The 20,324-nt window shown below is 43.4% G+C and overlaps 1 protein-coding gene and 1 non-coding gene across 5 annotated transcripts in view; one reads left to right on the top strand and one right to left on the bottom strand.

Moving 5' to 3' along the window:
- The window catches only part of ADGRF5 (adhesion G protein-coupled receptor F5), an 88,934-nt gene that overhangs the window by 64,418 nt on the left and 4,192 nt on the right, over positions 1-20,324 (top strand). For 3 of the 4 annotated variants that reach the window (XM_029071940.2, XM_007666985.4, XM_029071941.2), the window contains exons 13-20: positions 1,390-1,602; positions 2,753-2,908; positions 3,616-3,818; positions 7,685-7,864; positions 9,566-10,960; positions 15,122-15,163; positions 15,258-15,317; positions 16,898-16,982. In XM_029071940.2, the coding sequence (XP_028927773.1) occupies positions 1,390-1,602; positions 2,753-2,908; positions 3,616-3,818; positions 7,685-7,864; positions 9,566-10,960; positions 15,122-15,163; positions 15,258-15,317; positions 16,898-16,982 (2,334 nt within the window). Of the gene's footprint in view, positions 1-1,389; positions 1,603-2,752; positions 2,909-3,615; positions 3,819-7,684; positions 7,865-9,565; positions 10,961-15,121; positions 15,164-15,257; positions 15,318-16,897; positions 16,983-20,002; positions 20,055-20,324 lie in introns of all 4 variants that reach the window. The other variant, XM_029071939.2, reaches the window with a different exon arrangement.
- LOC114814373 lies at positions 17,446-17,583 on the bottom strand. The gene has a single exon (XR_003762171.1). It is a non-coding gene; the product is annotated as a small nucleolar RNA SNORA7 (small nucleolar RNA).

Below are 20,324 nucleotides of genomic sequence, written 5' to 3' on the forward strand. Positions count from 1 at the left end.
TTCATCCATTCATTCATTCAGTTGTATTTATTGAGCGTTTACTGTGTGCAAATCACTATATTAAGCCCTTGGGAAAGTACAATGAAACAATTCAGGAGCAAAAATCAAGCTCAAATTAGCTACTCCTATTACCTTCCCTGGAAAAAGGTTTTTCCAATTATATTTGCTGAAAGATGTATACTCATTCGATAGTATTTACTGAGCGCTTACTATGTGCAGAGCACTGTACTAAGCGCTTGGAATGTACAATTTGGCAACAGATAGAGACAATCCCTGCCCATTGACGGGTTTACACTTCTCAGTGAAAGTTACTGTATCTGAACTATTCATTATAGGTAATAACATTATCTTCTAATCTTTCTTTTTGATGGTATTTGTTAAGTGCTTATTATATGCTGGGCACAGTTCTAAGTGCTGGGGCAGATACAAGCTAATCAGTTCAGAGTCAGTTCATGTCCCACAAGGGGTTCACAGTCTTAATCCCCACTTTACAAATGAGGTGAGTGAGGCGCAGAGAAATAAAGTGATTTGCCCAAGGTGACACAGCAGAAAAGTTTGGTGGAGCCAGGATTAGAACCCAGGTCTTTTGGACTCAGACCTTAGAGAAGCAGCGTGGCTTAGGGGAAAGAGCACAGGTTTGGGAGTCAGAGGTCGTGGGTTCTGATCCCGGCTCCTACACTTTCAGCTGGATGACTTTGGGCAAGTCACTTAACTTCTCTGTGCCTCAGTTACCTCACTTGAAAAATGACTATTAAGACTGTGAGCCCCATGTGGCACAACCTGATTACCTTGTATCAACCCCAGCGCTTGGAACAGTGTTTGGCACATAGTAAGCACTTAAGAAATACCATCATCATTATTATTATTATTATTATTATTATCCACTAGTCCATACTCCTCCTGTGCACAGCTCTTTAGAGGTGATAGTCCCTATAAAATATCCAGGGATTGAAAAGGCACCTATTAAAGCCTTGTCCTGTCTTATGCTGTTGAGTCGTCTCCGACCCATAGCGACTCCATGGACGCATCTCTTCCAGAATGCCCCATGTCCCTCTACAATCCTTCTGGTAGTGTATCCATAGAGTTTTCATATGGAAGTGGTTTACCATTACTTTCTTCCGCTCAGCAAACTTGAGCCTCCACCTTCGACTCTCTCCCATGCCACTGCTGCCCATTCCAGGTGAGTTTTGACTTGTAGCAGGTTGTCTTCCACTCACTTGCTACTGCCCCAGCTAGAAATGAAATGGACAGGCCTCTGCTTGACTCTTCCTCCCATAGCTGAGAATGGTAGAGTTCTGGAAACTCTCTAAGTGCCATCCTGAGATGGGAATTAATGGCTAGACCCGCTGATTTTTAAATCATAACATGGTTTTATTTCCTTCCACTCAGGTACCTATCAGTGTATATTTAAATATAAAAGTACTCAGAGTGTGGCAGCCAATGAAGTCACTGTTCACCCTCTGCCTCTGAAACAAGACATCATGCTTGATCCCCTGGAAGCTGTGGTTCCGTGTAATAGCTCACATATCTTCAAGTGCTGCCTAGTTGAAGGAGGAGACTACAGAGTGACTTTCCAGATTGGTTCCTTGTCATTTCCGGCTGGTAAGAGAGGAAATCCATGTTCCCAAATGGTCCCGTTGACCAGAAAGCCAACAGTAGAAATTTTTGCTGCCTTTCCTTCCTGACACAAAGTCAAAGTAGCAAGTTGGCTAACTCTACGCCTTTGTGGCCAACTGCAGGGGTGCCTTGTTTTTAGATTAAACCAATTGTTTAACTACAATATCCTACTATTATGACATTCTTTTAAAATAAAATTCTGAGTTCTCTATTATCCCAAATGCTTGGAACAAAATACACTTGCACTTAAGCACTCCGGTATTCACCCTACCTCTACAGCACTTCTGCTGCTTTCCCTATCCATAATTTATTTTATTGCTTTTCTTCCCCATTAGTCTGTATTATTATTATTATAATTATTATTGTATTTGTTAAGCTCTTACTATGTGGCAGGCTATGTGCCCCAAGAACTGGGATAGATGCAAGCTAATCAGTTTGGACACGGGCCATGTCCCCTATGAGGCTAATGGTCTTAATCCCCATTTTACAAGATGAGGTAACTGAAGCTGAGAGAATTGAAATGATTTCCCCAAGGTCACACAGAAGACAAGTGGCAGAGCAGGGACTAGAACCCCGGACCTTCTAATTCTCAGGCCTGTGAGGGCACATTGTTTCTCCAGTGTATGATCCTTGAAGGCAGAGATGTGTCTCTTACCCTATTGTATTCTTCCAAGCACGACATACATTGCACATAGTAAGCACTCAATAAATAGGAGTGATTGATTGCCTGATTGCTTGACCCTACCCCTCCACCTCAATCATTTCTCACCTGCAAACCCTGGGTCAAGAGAAAGACCAAGACAATAGCCCCAAAGTCAAAACAGGCACTGTGTCCTTACACGGACTAATATGTACTATATCAATCGATGGTATTTACTGAGTGCTTACTATGTGCAGAGCACTGTAATAAGCACTTGGAAGAATACAACAGAATGAGCAGACACGTTCCGGGCCTATAGCGAACTTATTGTACTTTCCCAAGTGCTTCATGTAGCGCTCTGCACGTAGAGTGCGCAATAAATACAGTTGTTTAATTGGTGGATTGGTGGGCTCTGATGGTGGTAGGACATAGTATTGAAATACAGATCTCTGATCTTAGTGCCGTGTCTTTGAAAGTCTTATTCTTTCGCTACAGTAAGAGCAGCTAAAGGATTCCGAGAATGCTATGTCTACAATTACTTCGCCCGCATCACTACTGAATGTCCCATAACTACTCAAGTGTCGTGTACCATTATCAACAGAGTAAATGCTTCCATCCAAAGTGCACCTATGACGCTGAACTTAATTCCCGGTAAGAAAACATCATTTCTTCTGTTGGCTTCCGGAAGCCATATCAACTTGGACCAATAGATTGTTGCTCTCAAAATCTCTTCTGGGCTGAATTGGGCATTTGGTGGAAGGTCTTATGTGAATCGTGGACTTTCCTTGGATTACATTGTGGGAGCAGGGCTGTAGGGGTAGGGGTGATAATCATTTACTTCCTCCATGATCTTTCCCTGTGGTGACCTTAGTTAAGGAATGCCCTTTGTAATAGCTTTTAAACACTTCCTTGGGAAGTCACTGGCTACACCTTTATTATTAAAACATTTCTACATCACAACTCAATCTCCCACCTAACACAATCTTTGTGCCCACAGCCAGAGTACTTACCAATACTGGTATTGGTGACCCTAAGGAGGAAAGTTCATTCATTCATTCAATAGTATTTATTGAGCGCTTACTATGTGCAGAGCACTGTACTAAGCGCTTGGAATGTACAAATCGGTAACAGATAGAGACAGTCCCTGCCCTTTGATGGGCTTACAGTCTAATCGGGGGACGCGGACAGACAAGAACAGTAGCAATAAATAGAATCAAGGGGATGAGCATCTCATTAAAACAAAAGCAAATAAATAGAATCAAGGTGATGTACATTTCATTAGCAAAATAAATAGTTCAGCAAGATAGAGTAGCTCCCCTTTCTCCCTCATCTGTACCTCTCTTTTTATTCCAATTCAGGAGAGACGGTTTCATGTCAAGATCCCAACATAGGTGCTGGAGGGCCAGGCAAAGTTATTCAGAAGATGTGCTCGTTTTCAAATAGTTCAAGTAGCCTGGAGGTGGGAGGAACCATCACCTATAAATGTGAAGGCAAGGAGTGGAAGGTCGAGAGAAACAACTGTATTTCTGCACCAATCAATAGCTTGCTCTTCAAGGCAAAGGTAATTTCAAGCCTTTCTCCCAAGAGGCTTTATCCGGGATCCTCTGATAGAAGGATTTAAAAAGGAGAACTTGCCTATGCACTTGAATCTGTATCTTCTAAGGACTTTGATACTCACCTGACACCCACCTCCAAGGCACTTTAAAGCACTCCACCATCTTGCTCCCTCCAAAATCACTTTGCTACTCCCCTTCTACAACCCAGCCCTCACACTTTTGCTCCTCTAGTGCTAACCTTCTCACTGTGCCTCTATCTCACCTATCTCACCACCAACCCCTAGCCCACCTCCTCCCTCTGGCCTGGAATGCCCTTCCTCTTCAAATCCCATAGACAATTACCATTCCCCTGCTTCAAAGCCTTATTTAAGGCACATTTCCTCCAAAAGGCCTTTCCAGACTCTCCCCTCTTTTCTCTTCTCCCTCTCCCTTCTGCATCATCCTGACTTGCTCTTTTTGCTCTTCCCCCTCATTCTTTCATTCATTCAATCGTATTTATTGAGCAGCTCCACCACTTTGCTGTGTGACCTCGGGCAAGTCACTTCACTTCTCTGTGACTCAGTTCCCTCATCTGAAAAATGGGGATTACAACTGTGAAGCCCATGTGGGACATGGACTGTGTTTAACCTGATTACCTTGTACTTACCCCAGTGCTTAGAACAGTGCCTGGCACATAGTAAGCACTTAAATACCACTAAAAACACAACTAATAGTATGTGTTTGATGCCAACTGACAACATATGTTGAATGTCTGTGGGCAAAGCACTGTATTAAATGATTGAGATATCAATAGAATGAATCAATGGTATTTCTGGAACATTTTTGTGCAAAGCACAGTACTAAGCATTTATAGGTCTAATCCCTTTCCTCAAGAAGTTTAATCTAGGAGGAATTTCCAGTGTAGTGTCCCAAAAATAGCATGGGGGGAAGAGTGGAGGGATGGAAGGGGGAGGGGGGCAAAACCCTCGATGCCAGATTATAAAAACAGAAACTTGGTTCCTGGGGAGAACTACATCTTCCAGACCTATTATACTATAAAGTCAAGACATCTTGATTCTAATTTTCAGTCCAATCTTGCCTTAGTATAAATGCAGTTGAGTTTATTTAAATGTGACCAACCTAATGCATAATCAGTAAGAATCACCAATTCTGAGTGGTTTACTTGATGAATACTATTTTACCTTAAGAAATAAAATAACCCCCAGATATTTTGCAAGGCCATATCACATTTGCTTTAGCCTTACCCCCTTTATGAAATGTGATAATCCTCACCAATATTGACTTCGGCAAGTCTTATTGTTGAAGAATAGTGTAGGTGTATTCCAACATAATATAGCATCATCCAAAAAAAACTACATTATCTAAAATGATTATGAAAGTGTAATTAATAACAGATATTTTACTAAATTATAGTCGTCTTAGTCTCACTGACTAATCACATTTCAGGCACTTCCATTTTCTACCATCAATATGTATGGTCAGTTCTACTACAAATGCAGCAGACAGTAAATCCTAACTCCTAGAGCTCTTGCAAAACAAACACTCAAGGTATGTTTAGTAAACAGTAAGATAACTATAAGCAAATTTTCTTCCAGAGAAAAAATACAGCTGAATTTTTTAAAAACAACTTCCAGGCCTCAGGGTTTCAGCAAATTTGCAAAAACTTCAAACCTTTTGAATACTTTAAATCTTGAAATAATTTCAGTGACTCATCTTTCTGAATATAACCTTAGATCATGACCTTATAACCTCAATAAAACATTAAGTGCCCTAGAATTTGTGGCACATCAATTTGTGGTACTTATCACCTGTTGCTAGTTCTATGGTATCCTATTCTCCCAAGGGCTTACTACAGTACTTTGCAGTAATAGGCACTCCATACCATCGATTGATTGAATCACAATACAGCCTCAAGTAGGTGTTGATAAAAACCAAACAAGGAGGAAATAATCCATTATGTTATGTAAACAATACTGTACACAATCTATGAACGATCAAGGAGGAAAAACCACAGGAGAAGCTGCATAGACATCAAAGGAGGAAGGGAGTTGATTCTATTTCTGTCTCGGCCGCTTATCTATGGTGTTCAACCTCAGGCGATTCAAACTTGACTTTATTTTCTTTTCTTTACTGACCTAAAAATGGGGCGAATAACGATAACCTGCACAATTTGAAGTGCTTACATGGAAAAGTTCTTATAATTGCTAAGGGAGGCAATTCGCCTCTGCCTGAGGTGGGTGTTCCACCGAGCCCCCGTTTCTGGAGTTAACGGGCCACAGTAAGTACCGCAGGCCCAGATCCTATTTATTGAGCGCTTACTGTGCTGTGAGCACTGTACTAAACGCTTAGGAGGGTGCGATATAAGAGTTGGTAGACGCGTTCACTGCCCCCAACGAATCAGTGGTATTTCCTGAGCTCTCACTGCGTGCAAGACTCTGTGCTAAGCGCTGGGGAAAGCGCAATATATAAAGTTTGTAGACATGTTCCCTATCCACTGCGTACAGAGCACTGCGCCAAGCGCTTGGGAGAGTGCATTAGAAAGAACTGGTAGGCAATGCTACTTACTGAGTGCTTACTGCACGCACAACACTGTGCTAAGCGCTTGGGAGAGTGCACTGTAACAAGAGTTGGTAGGCGTGTTCCCTGCTCAATCAATGCTATTTACTGAGCGCTTACTGCTGCGCAAAGCACTGTACCAAGCGCTTAGGAGAGTGCACCATAAAGAATTGGTAAACACGTTCTCTGCCCACAACGAATCAATGCTACTTACTGTGCTTAGTGCGTGCAGAACACTGCGCCAAGCGTTTGGGAGAGTGCACTAGAAAGAACTGGTAGGGAATGCTACTTATTGAGTGCTTACTGCACGCACAACACTGTGCTGAGTGCTTGGGAGAGTGCACTATAAACAGAATTGGTAGACACGCTCCCTGCCCACAACGAATCCACGGTACCTATCGGGCGCTTACAGCACTGTGCTAAACGCTTAGGCGAGTACCAGATGGCTGCGGGGGGCTGCAGCCAAGCTGGCAGCAGGATCCCCAAACGAGAGGGCCAGCAAGGTGGGCTCCTCGGGCGAAGGAGGGGGGTGGAAGGAGGAGACCCTTGTCCGGGCAGGAAGGTCCGGGCCTGGTAGGGTACCAAGGAGACAATAACCCGGCTCCTCCCAGGGTGGGTGCTTGGGTATTTCATGGATCTGTCCTTTTTTTTTCATCCCTTCTCCCACCAAACTGGTACGCACTCTCTTCACCCAAGGGGAGTAAAAATGGAACTAACCCAATTTGAGAGATTCTGCCTCCCAACCCACATAAGCTCCCTGCTTTGTGGCTTGTGGGCTCGAAGCGAGAGGGAAATCTTCACTTGAGCAACGTGAAAAGTCGAGATTTAGGAGGGTCAAGGTACAGTAAGAAGTTGGACTTTGGAGGAATGGGGTGTAGGAAAGAATTGGTGGACAGTTTTGAAGTGTAATATCTGTGGTATTTATTAAGCACGTAATATGTCCCAAGCACCATCCTAAGCACTGGAATACATACAATACAGTTGTTTCTGAAACAGTCACTTTCCCCCATGGAGTTTACGGTTTAAAAGGGAGGGAGGATGTATTTAACCCTCATTTTACAGATGAGAAAATTGAGGTCACACAGCAGGTGGTGGTGGATCCAGAATTAGACTCCACATCCCCTGAATCCCAGTCCGATTCTTTTTCGCTAAAGCCAAAAGACTTCATGCAGAAATGGGTAGTCATAAGTGGTGTTTAAGCTCCTTATTAAATTGTAATAAAGTCTCTGGTTGTCGCTGGTAGACATGATGTGCTCTGCCCAACGTTACACTTGGGAAAGTCTTGTTGTCGACATGTTGATCTTTCCCATTACAGTCCTTGCTTAAAAGCCCCGAGCAAGAAGAGAAGCTGCCGACGTTCCTTCAGAATTTATCGCATAATACGGTTTCTGGGCAAAATGAAATTAGCTCTTCCCCTTCCAACCTGGCGGCCGTAGTAAACATCTTGGACTTGGTCTCAACTGTTCCCACTCAAGTGAATCAAAACACTATGGCGGTGAGTTGCCCTTCAGCCTTTGAAAGCTTTTGTTTTCACACCTCCTGGCAGGATTTCTCCAGTCGGTGTCATTCAGAATCCCCTTGGGGTTTTTTTTGTTTGTTTTTATGGTATTTGTTAAACGCTTACTATGTGCTAGGCACTGTACTAAGCATTGGGGTAGATACACGATAATCAGATTGGACACAGCCCATGTCCCACGTGGAGCTCACATTCTTTAATCCCCATTTTACAAATGAGGTAACTGAGGCCTAGAGAGGTTAGGTGACTTTCTCAAGATCATATAATAATAATAATGTTGGGATTTGTTAAGCGCTTACTATGTGCAGAGCACTGTTCTAAGCGCTGGGGTAGATACAGGATAATCAGGTTATCCCACATGAGGCTCACAGACTTAATCCCCATTTTATAGATGTGGTAACTGAGGCACAGAGAAGTTAAGTGACTTGCCCACAGTCATACAGCTGACAAGTGGCAGATTCGGGATTTGAATCCAAGACCTCTGACTCCCAAGCCCGTGCTCTTTCCACTGGGCCGCACGACTTCTCTAGCAAACGAATGGCAGAGCTGAAATTCGAATTTAGGTCCTTCCTAGTCCTAGACCCGTGCTCTGTCCACTACGACACACAGTTTCCCCGTTTCTATTCTAGCTTGCTCCTGAGTTGCCCAAAGCTAGTTTGCTATCCATGTAGCGTGCCTGTCTGTTCATAGAAGTAAAGCTATCATCCATGAGTGCAGGGTTAAACAGTCAGTGTTGGGCATGGAACCAAACTTTATTATTTATATTATTTATTTATATTGATATCTGTTTCCCCTTCTAGACTGTAAGCTCACTGCGGGTGGGGAACGTGTCTCCCAATTTGTTATATTTTACTCTCCCAGGCAGTTAGTAGAGTGCTCCGCACCCAGGAAGCGCTCAATAAATACTATTGATTGATCGAGCCTTTTCCACCCTAAACTCATGGGCACTCAGATTTCAAGTCGGTGGTTAGTAATTATTATTAAGCACATGCTATGTGCCAAGCACTGTTCTGAGCACTGAGGTAGCTACATGTTAATCAGATTGGACACAGTCCCTGTCCCACATGGGGCACACGCACTTAATCCCCATTTTACAGATGAGGTAACTGAGGCCCAGAGAAGTGAAGTGACTTGCTCAAAGTCACCCAGCAGACATGTGGCGGAGCCAGCATTAGTTCGGACTGCTTATTGTAAAGCCAGGTATTGTAGTGTTGATTTCACCTGGACTGCTGCCAGCACTAATTGATCCTGCTTTTTCTCAAGTCTCCAGTGGTCTTTTGCAATCAATCAGTAATATAATAATTGTGGTATTTGTTAAGCACTTACTATTTGCCAAACACTGTACTAGCCCTGGGGTAGATCATCATGGGGTTCACAGCCTATGTAGGAGGGAGAACGGGAATTGAATCCCCAGTTTGCAGATGAGGGAAATGTAGTTGTGACTTAATCTAACAGGCATTAATCTAAATAGATAAATTAGAAATACGTCCATAAGTGCTGTGGGGCCTGCAGGGGGGATGAATAAAGGGAGCAAGTCAGGGTGAGGCAGAAGAGAGCTGAAGAAAAGGAAAAGAGGGCTTAGGCAGGGAAGGGAACTGCACTTGTGCCCTTGTGCACAAGTGCTCGGGAGAGTACAACACATTGATTTGTTAGTTTGACCATGTGCCGTCTTGTTTACAGCTCTTTCTCTCTACGGTTAACGTGCTCATTAGCAAGCCCACTCTGAGTACCTGGAAAGTCCTGAATCAACAACAGGTCAACGAAAGTTCCCGGTTACTGGATTCGGTGGAGAGATTCTCTCGAGTTTTGCATTCAGCCGGTACCACCATCCCGCCCATCAAACATGCCAACGTGCAGCTGAAAGGTATCGTGACCTCGGCCGATCAAGCGACCGACTACAAGGAGAGCTTTGTGTTCCAGGACTCTGACCTCTGGGGTGACGTGTTCATCAAGAAGCAGCAGATCGAAAGCCTGAAACCAAATTCATCCGTCGTGACGGTGGCTTATTCCACCCTCAGATCCATCCTCCCCCAGGACGGCTGGCCCGTCGATTTGGTCAACGGCTTGGTGATGACCACGACGGTGAGCCAGAGCGTCACCAAGTCATTCAAGATCTCAATGAAATTCAAGAAGAACAAACCTTCGTGGTGGGTGCCACAGTGTGTCTTCTGGAACTTTAATCTCTCCAACCACACTGGGGGTTGGGAACAGAGCGGATGTGCCGTGGACCACGTGGACCGAGATCACGTCTTCTGTACCTGCAACCACCTGACCTCCTTCTCCATCCTCATGTCCCCAGAGTCACCCGACCCCAGTTCCCTTCTGAAAATACTGCTGGACGTGATCTCTTACATCGGACTGGGCTTCTCTATCTTGAGTCTGGCAGCCTGCCTCATCATCGAAGCCCTGGTCTGGAAATCAGTGACCAAAAACCGGACTTCCTACATGCGTCACATCTGCATCGTGAACATCGCGGCCTCCCTCCTGGTGGCCGACTCTTGGTTCATCGTGGCCGCCGCCATTCACGACCAGCGCTGCCCGCTCAACGAGACGGCCTGTGTGGCTGCCACGTTCTTTATCCACTTCTTTTACCTCAGCGTCTTCTTCTGGATGCTGACCCTGGGCCTGATGCTCTTCTACCGCCTGGTTTTTATCCTCCACGACACCAGCAAGTCCATCCAGAAAGTGATCGCTTTCTCCTTGGGCTACGGCTGCCCGCTCGTTATCTCAGCCATAACGGTGGGGATCACTCAGCCCCGGGATGTCTACACCCGGAAGAACGCCTGTTGGCTTAACTGGGACGACACCAAGGCCCTGTTGGCTTTCGTCATCCCCGCACTGATCATCGTGGTGATCAACTTGACTATCACCATGGTCGTCATCTCTAAAATCCTCAGGCCTTCCATTGGGGACAAGCCCACCAAGCAAGAGAAGAACAGTCTGTTTCAAATCAGCAAGAGCATCGGGGTCCTTACGCCCCTATTGGGTCTTACCTGGGGGTTCGGGCTCGCCACGGTGTTTGAGGGGAGCTCTCCAGCTTTCCACATCATATTTACCCTCCTGAACGCCTTCCAAGTAAGTTGCGAGTGAAAAAGCACCTTGGGAATCTCCCCTTCCAGCCCGCCAATGTGGCTTAGTGGAAAGAGCACGGGCCTGGGATTGAGAAGACCTGGCTTCTAATCCAACCCTGCCGCTTGCTTGCTCTGTAACTTTGGGCCAGCCACTTAACTTCTCTGTGCCTCGGGTGGCTCATCTGTAAAATGGGGATTCAATAACTACTTTCCCTCCTCCATAGACTGTGAGCCCCAAGAGGGACAGGGACTGTGTCTGAGCTGATTACGTTGTATCTGCCCCAGAGCTTAGTGCAGTTCCTGGAATATAGTAAAGGCTTAACAAATACCACAAGACGTCCTTAACAGAGTCTGTCCCATGCTCCAGGCTTAGGGCTACAGTTAATAGAGTGAAGGAGCAAAAATATTTTCCTATCTCACTTTCGGTCTTGATATGCTTGCCATCTTAAATAATAACTGTGGTATTTTTAAGTGCTTACTGTCACCCAAACACAGTACCAAGGACTGTGGTAGATTATCACCATCAGTGGTATTTATTGAGCGCTTACTGTGTGCAGAACATTGTACTAAATGCCTGGGAGAGTACAATAATAATAATAATGTTGGTATTTGTTAAGCGCTTACTATGTGCCGAGCACTGTTCTAAGCGCTGGGGTAGACATAGGGGAATCAGGTTGTCCCACGTGGGGCTCACAGTCTTAATCCCCATTTTACAGATGAGAGAACTGAGGCACGGAGAAGTTAAGTGACTTGCCCACAGTCACACAGCCAAGTGGCAGAGCTGGGATTCGAACTCATGAGCCCTGACTCCAAAGCCCGGGCTCTTTCCACTGAGCCACGCTGCTTCTCCAGTACAATGCAATGTACAATGCAATGCAACAAGATGCTAGATAATCAGGTTAGACCCAGTCCCTGTCCCACATGGGATTCAGAGTCCAATAGGGAAGAAGAGCCGGTATAAAAGCCCCATTTTACTGATAAGGAAACTGAGCCACAGAGAAGTTAAAGTGACTTTCCCAAGTTTATACAGCAAGTAAGTGGCAGAGCCAGACTTAGAACCCCAATTCCCTGACTTCAGGCCTATATTCTTTCCACTAGATTGCACTGCGTACTTAGAGTAACTACGATCACCTCTTTTGCTACCTAAATAGAAACTAGGCTCCCCTCAGGCTGCCTGTAGAAAAACAAATGAAGGATGTTGTCAGTGCTTAATGGGTAAATGAAAGAGGTGCAAGAGCTCAAAAAATTACTTTAAATTTTAAATCTGAAATGACGTTGATGTAGCAGTATGACTGTTATCATTACTGATGGTGTTGAGAAATCTAGAACATAGGTTTTAGCTTGATTTCCATAGATGAGAGGGCAAAGTCAAACTTTACAGCATTGGAGTTGTCAAATTCCGAAGTCCCAGGGCTGCCTTGTTGCAAGCACTGGCACAGAATTGGGTTTTAAAATCTTAAAATCTAAGTTATTCAGGGTTGGGGTAACCCAGCTGAGGGATCAGAGAATCCATGCTAGAAAAACTCACTCCAGACCACTATTTTTTTAATAGTATTTGTTAAGTGCTTACTATGTGCCAGGTACTGTTCTAAGCACTGGAGGAGATTCATGATAATCAGACTGGACATTTGTTCATTCATTCATTCCTTAAATAGTATCTGAGCGCTTACTGTGTGCAGAGCACTGTACTAAGCACTTGAAAAGTACAATAGAGCAATAAAAAGAGACAATCCCTGCCCACAATGGGCTTGCGGTCTAGAGAGGCCCACTTGAAGTTCACAATCTTAATCCCCATTTTACAAGAGGTAACTGAGGCACGGAGAAGTTAAGTAAGTTTCCCAAGATCACACAGCAGACCAGTGGCAGAGGCAGGATTAGAACCTAGGGCCTTCTGACTCCCAGACCCGTGCTTTATCCACTAGGCCATGCTGCTTCTCTGTACCCTCTATGCTCTACACAAACTCTACTTTTGAGACTCAATGTAAAGTCATATTGGTGGTAGTCTGGAGTATGGAATGATATGGAATATCCCTAAAATCCAAGAAATTTCCTAAGTATTCTATTCCCCTAGTCCACAAGAATCACATCTTCTAGATACTCTTGCAGTAACAGATTTGTTCAACAGTTCTGGGTTCTAATCCCAGTTCTAACAGTTATCTGCTGTTTGTCACCTTGATCAAGTCACTTATTTGTGCCTTAGTTACCTCATCTGTAAAATGAAGATTAATACTGTGAGCCCCATGTGGAACAGGGACTGTATTCAACCTTACTTGCATCTACCCCAGCACTTAGTACGGTGCCTGGCACATAGTAAGCCCTTAACGAAGACCATTAAAAAAAAGTTTAAACAGTTAATTAAATTTTATTGTCAGCAGACTCATCTTTCACTTATAGAACAACTATAGAAGGGGAAGAGGGACAGAGGGCAACTAGAAGTATCAAAATATCCATCTCACATAAGGAGAATGTAAGGAAGGGGGAAATGTTGGAGACAGCCGATGGAAACCGAGAAATAAGAACCGAAAGAAGAACCAGATTAAATAAGTGTGTTTCTGAGCAAACTGTCAGGAGAAGCCCCAGCACTTGACTGATTGTCTGTTTATATATCTCTAATCAACCTAACATCCATATGCTATAGGTCCTTAAAATCTACATTTACATTTCCTAGCAGCAAAAGTATCTCAGTCCAGGCTTGCCTTTTCCAGTAAGTTCCACAGTGAATGCCTAATCACCTTATTTACATTAGCCTGATTCTATGTCAAAGACAGAAAAAGAAACAGTGCCATGTGAATACATAGTGACAGTGAAATGGTTACATTAGCTAAGGGTATTCAGTGAGGCTGGCATTTTGATATATTGAGGCAGCTGGCAAATATTAAGTAAAAGGACTGGAACAATACATTTTTTATGGTTTTATGGTTACAAATTTTAAGCACATAACCTTTAAACCAGGGCTACCAGGTCCCAAGTGGTAAACCTCATAGTCTTTGCTTTTCTAAGGGAGGATTAGGATGATGTCTGCTAACATTTACTTTAGATAACTACTGGGTTTCTTAATAATGTAAATGAGTTGTTTACTATTTGTTTGCTCAGTCCTTACTCTGTTTTAGTTTTATATTGTGAATGTATTGATTGATTTTTCCTTCTACCTTTCACTACAAGGATCTTAGTGACAAAGAATGGAGGTACAATAGCCCCAAAATTTTGAAAATAACACTGCAATATGGTGACCTAGAAATCTAAAATAACTAACTCCATGCCTTATTTTTTTTTCTAGTATTCGCTAAGTCCTTACTATGTTCCAGGCACTGTACTGAGTGCTGGGATAGGTATGAGCTATCAGGGTGGACCTAGACCCTGTCCAATATAAGGCCCACAGTCTTAAATCCCTGTTTTTCAGATGAGGTAACTGAGGCACAGAGACGTTAAGTGATTTGCCCAAGGTCACACAGCAGACATGGAGGTCGGATTAGAACTCAGGGCCTTCTGACTCCCAGACCCACTAGACCATGCTACTTCTCATTTATTTTCATCATTAATTGCACCAAGGTTTACATAATGTTTTTCAGCCCCCATTAATGAAGTCCTTTGAGGAGCCCCATTTGGGACAGGGACTGGATCAAATCTGATTATTTCATTATCTACCCCAGCTCTTAGCACAATGCTGGACATACTGTAAGCAGTTAATAAATGCCATAAATATTCATTATATTCAGACATAATGCCTGCTTCACACAGGACTCACCTTCTAATGGGTAGGGAGAGTAGGTATTTTATCCCCATTAGACAGATGAGGAAACTGAGGCTCAGTGAGGTTAAGGGATTTACACAAGGTCAAACATTAGGACAGCTGTGGAGCTGGGATTGGAATCCTGACTCCAGGGCCCAAGTTCTTTCTGCTAATCCATGCTTCCAAGGGAGATAAAAGATCCTTCTGGGGATCCATGCTTATAATTTGTGGTTTTCCTATGTGTTTTTGGAATTTCGCATTTTGGAATGAATTTGGGATCTTCATCTGATTTTCCAAAAACATTCCTTTCACCCTTGAGGATAGAGGATTGAGCTCTCTGAAGATATATCACCTATAAAGTACAAGATAGTTTGGAGAATTAAGGAGGTTTAACACTGAATGGAAACAAATGCTTTGCCAATTGTTATTTTTCAGGGTTTATTCATTTTGCTGTTTGGATGCCTCTGGGACAAGAAGGTAAGAAATGAAAGTTTCCTATACTTGAAAAATCTAGGTCAGTTAGCTAAACTTGCTCAGTGGATTTATTTATGGTTTCTTTCAAACAATGCAGGTGCAAGAATCCTTGCTGAACAAGTTCTCACTGTCCAGGTGGTCTTCACAGCATACAAAGGTAAATCATTTAGGGAAAGCTTTAATATTAACCGAAGGGGCCAAAACAGGCAAAACCTTGCACAAATATCCTGGTAATCTGATTAACATCTCCAGTCAATTCTAATAATCCAAGACCTTTTTCTTTCCTGCATATCAGGATTTTTTAATTTTGTGGATGGTTTCCTTCAGCCTTACGGAGTTAGAATCACTGAGTTACAATGAAAACATCACAATAAAGTACCTAAATTAAATGAACCTTCTAGTGAACCATAACCTAAAAGCAAATTTTGGGGAAACTCCGGGGAATGCAGAAGTTGTATTCTGGGTCCATAATAGCTAATGGGCTGTGTCTGTGGTTAACTTGCAATCAGGCTCCCATACACAAAACCACATGCACAAAAAGTGGAAGGAATGGGAGGCTTTCCTGGAATTGAGGCAGTTTATATTTCTTTATTGGATTAGATTCATTATCATCAGATCTGGTCTACACACCAGTCAGCTCTGGTCCTTATAGAAGTTATGGACCTTTTTTAATTTTTAAATGCTTTTTGTTAAGCACTTACTATGTGCAAAGAATGGTACTAAGTGCTGGAGTAGATACAAAACATTATTTATAGTATTTGTTAAACGCTTGCTCTGTGCCATGCACTATTTGAAATGCTGAGGCAGATTCAGCCCCTGTCCCACATGGGGCTTACACTCTAAATCCGCAATTAACAGATGAGGCAACTGAGGCCTTGAGGAGTGAATGGACTTGCCCAAGGACACACAGCAGACATGTGGCGGAGACAGGATTAGAACCCATGACCTGTTGACTCCCAGGCCCGTGCTCTATCCACTAAACCACACAGATTAGATTGAACACAGTCCCTGTCCCATATAGGGCTCACAATCGTAATCCCTATTTTACAGATGACATAACTGAGTCACAGAGAAATGAAGGGATTTCCCCAAGGTCACACAGCAGACAAGATTTGGAGGTGGCATTAGAACCTGGTCCTCTGATTCCCAGGAACAATGCTCTTTCCATTAGACCACACTGCTTCTCAGGCCTGGGAAGGGTTGATGAGCCAGATTATTACAAAAAGGTCATTTTCTCCGTCTTCCCCCAGCTGGCTTTTAGTTTGGAGAGGTAAATCCTGAGAGGTACATTTAACAACTCTCCTGATCCAAATTACCTGCATCATCCTAAAGGCATATTTGGAAGATGGCAACATGCTTGAGAGGCAAGCATGACCTAGTGGAAAGAGCTCAGGCCTGGGAATCAGAGAACCTGGGTTCTAATCCCAGCTCCACCACTTGCCTGTTGTGTGACCTTGGGCAAGTCGCTTAATTTATCTGTGCCTCAGATTCCTCCTCTGAAAAATAGGGATTAGATATCTGTTCTCCCCCCTATTTAGACTATGAGCCCCATGTGGGACAGGGACTGTGTCCAATCTAGTTCATTTGTATCTACCCCAGCTCCTAGTACAGTGGTTGACACATATTAAGAACTTAACAAGTTCCCTAATTACTATTGCAATTGATTTGAATTGGTTATTTCAACTGATACATTTACAAAGTATTATGACAATGAATACCTTTTTTCTGCTTCTATAGTCGACATCTCTGGGCTCCTCCACTCCGGTATTTTCCATGAGTTCACCAATCTCAAGAAGGTTCAACAATTTGTTTGGAAAAACAGGTATGCAATAACCATCCCCAAACCCTCAGAGTATGTAAAGATATTACTTGTGTTCTAGAAGCTGCCCCAGTTTCATACCCCCCTATGTGCAGTCAGTGAATACCATCCCCTAAAATGGTTTAGTTTTTGTTTGGGACCTTTGTTTTAAGTTTACACTTGTATTTCAAAATCACCTGAACGTTGAGAGCATGAGGTAATAGAGGATTTCCTTGGAATTCTTGGAATATGGTGATCCTTGCCTTGCCTTATGCCGTCGAGTCGTTTTCGACCCACAGCGACACCCTGACACATCTCTCCCAGAACGTCCCACTCTCCATCTGCAGTCATTCCGGTAGTGTATCTGTAGAGTTTTCTTGGTGAAAATAGGGAAGTGGTTTACCTTTGCTGCCTTCCTTGCAATAAACTCAAGTCTCCGTCTTTGACTGTCTCCTGGGTCACTGCTGCCCAGCATGAGTGAGTTTTGATTTATAGCAGATTGCCTTCCACTCGCTAGCCACTGCCCAAGCTAGGAATGGAATGGGTAGGCCTCTGCTTGACTCTCCTGCCCATAGCCGAGACTGGTACAGTACTGGAAACTCTCCAGGTGCGACCCTGAGAGGGGTATGGTGATCCTACCTGATGAAAAATGTGATTTAAGGGGTTTGAACTCTTGGTTTTAAATTGTATTTCACACATACAGTGTTACCACCATAGAGTAAATTTAACTTCTGTCCTTTCCCATATGACTTTTCTAATTCACCTACAGGCATTTTTCTTCTACTGTTAAAAACATTTCTGTAAATCATACCCATGCTCCCCCTGTGCCATCTCTTATGTTTCTAGAGTAATATATGTAGTCCCTTGAGGTAATCTTCTTAAACTGAAATTTATGGAGCCCTGCAATACTGCTCTGAATGATTCCCTGGGTTAGCTGCTTTGATTTAAAAATGCAAATTTATATCTTTCATCTTCTCCAAATGTGAATTGTGTGCCAAAATTAATGAGTGAGAGCAACAGGAAACTTAGGTTGTTCTGGCAAAGCGAAGTCTAGCATTTGCAAAATTTCCAGAAGATTTGAAAGAAAATATTCCTTCCAATTTGGCAAGTATTTTCTGGAGACAGCAGGAAATGCTTAGAAAGTTTTGTACTTACAACACACTTCATGTAACCAGCGGAGAGATTGGATATACCCAGTACAAAACTGAAATTTGAAAATTATCCAATTGATTTTTCTCCAGCTAGGGCACTGCTTTTAGGGAAGCAATCCACTCAGGTACCCTCATTGCCTTGCACCCCCCTTGCAGAGTTCTAACCCAAAATCCCTGACTTCTCCCTCTCAGTTGAGTGGAGTTGGAAGAAAGGAGGGTAAATAAATGAAGAAACCGAAGGATAATTTCAGGACCTTTTAACCAAAGGATAAAATCAAGGCCTCAAAGTAAGCTCAAAGCAGGGGGACCCCATTAGAATGGCCAGAAGAGGTTTAGAAGCAGTGTGACCTTGTGCATAAAACACAGGCCTGGGAGTCAGAGGACCTGGATTCTAATCCCGGCTCTGCCACTAGTCAGCTGTGTTTCCTTGGGCAAGTCATTTCACTTCTCTGTACCTCAGTTACCTCATCTGTAATATGGGGATTAAGATTCTGAGCCCTTGTGGGTCAGGGACTGTGTCCAACCTGATTACCTTGTATCTATCCCAGCGCTTAGAACAGTGTCTGACACATAGTAAGTGCTTAACAAATTCCATAATTATTATTATTATTAGATATAGGCCACGAGCCCATCATTGGGCAGGGAAGTCACTTAACTTCTCTGTGCCTCAGTTACCTCATCTGTAAAATGGGGATTAACTGTGAGCCTCATGTGGGACAACCTGATTACCCTGTATCTACCCCAGCGCTTAGAACAGTGCTCTGCACATAGTAAGCGCTTAACAAATACCAACATTATTATTGTCTCTATCTGTTGCCGAATTGTATATTCCAAGCGCTTAGTACAGTGCTCTGCACATAGTAAGCGCTCAATAAATACTATTGAATGACTGTACTGTAGACTTGTAGGCTCTTTCTAGGCAGGAAATGTGTTTACCAGCTCTGTTATATAGTACTCTCCAGTGCTTAGTACAGTGCTCTGTACACAGTAAGCATTCAATAAATACGATTGATTGATTGATTGACTATTAGAATGGTAGGGGGAAGGGGAGCGGTAGCTACTACATTTATTAGTTCCCCACTCTCAGTCCCAGGACAAAATTCCAAGATGGGGATTTGTGGAGTGAGAAACAAGTGTGCCTAGTTGAAGAGGTGAAAATCGGTCTCCCTCCTTTTGTGGGTTCCCCTGTGTCATGGGGTTATGAGGGGTAGTATTGATACCTTTTAATTCCAGGATTATCTAAAGAAAACTAACAAAAAGCATCTCCTAATTTCAATTTATGAAATCGAACTTTAGGGTGAGGAAAATGAGGCACAAAGAAGTTAAGTGACTTGCCCAAGGTGACACGTTAGGCAAGGGGCAGAGGCAGGATTAAAATTTAGGTGAACAGAGCTGAACAACATGATTCAGGCTCCACAATGAATGTGGTCACCGAGATTATTGAGTTTGACTGTCCACATGGAGCCCTTAACCAGGTAATTTTCAAATAGCCTGTTCAGTTTTCTAAGTGTAAACTTGGGTACACAACAACTGGGGACAAGATCCAGAGGAGGGAATGCTGTCTTTCTATTTGATATTCCCTCTAGATTATTGGCTCCTTATGTGGGGAACGTTTCAACTAACTCTGTTGTATTCTCCTGAGCACTTAGTACAGTGCAGAGCATATTTAAGACAAGGTTATGCCCAACGATATCCAGGTAACTCAGACCTGTTCTTACCATAATTTCCTAAATAAAAGCAAATGTTATTTTTCTTCAATTCTCAACAATCCTGAAATGGATCAGATAATTAACAACCCTCCATTGCTGGGCCGAATATACAAAACACAAAGAGTTTGGGACTGGAAAATTCTTGGTGTTTAGTAATTACCGTTCCTCTGATTTATATTGTCAGCGACATGTCCAAGCACAGATGGAAGCCTTGTTAGCAGCTCATGAGTTTGATGGTAGGGTGGGCTCTGCCCCTTCTCTTCCTCCTCTCCTACCTCCATAACCCACCCCCACGTCCCGCACCCACACTGACATTGGCATTTCTGCAGGACTCTTCCTCAGCTTTACTCTTGGCACCCTGCCACCCTTCTATCCCACAAGTTTGTGCATCCTCCACCTAACTCCCAGTACTCCTCCCTTAGCATCCCTCCCACCACCTTTCACTTCTCCTACACTTTCCCAACTCGGCCCCTACATGCCTACTTCCTTTTTATTCTCTCTTTCTC

Source organism: Ornithorhynchus anatinus, chromosome 9 (genome assembly GCF_004115215.2).
Source record: "Ornithorhynchus anatinus isolate Pmale09 chromosome 9, mOrnAna1.pri.v4, whole genome shotgun sequence".
NCBI lineage: Eukaryota > Metazoa > Chordata > Mammalia > Monotremata > Ornithorhynchidae > Ornithorhynchus > Ornithorhynchus anatinus.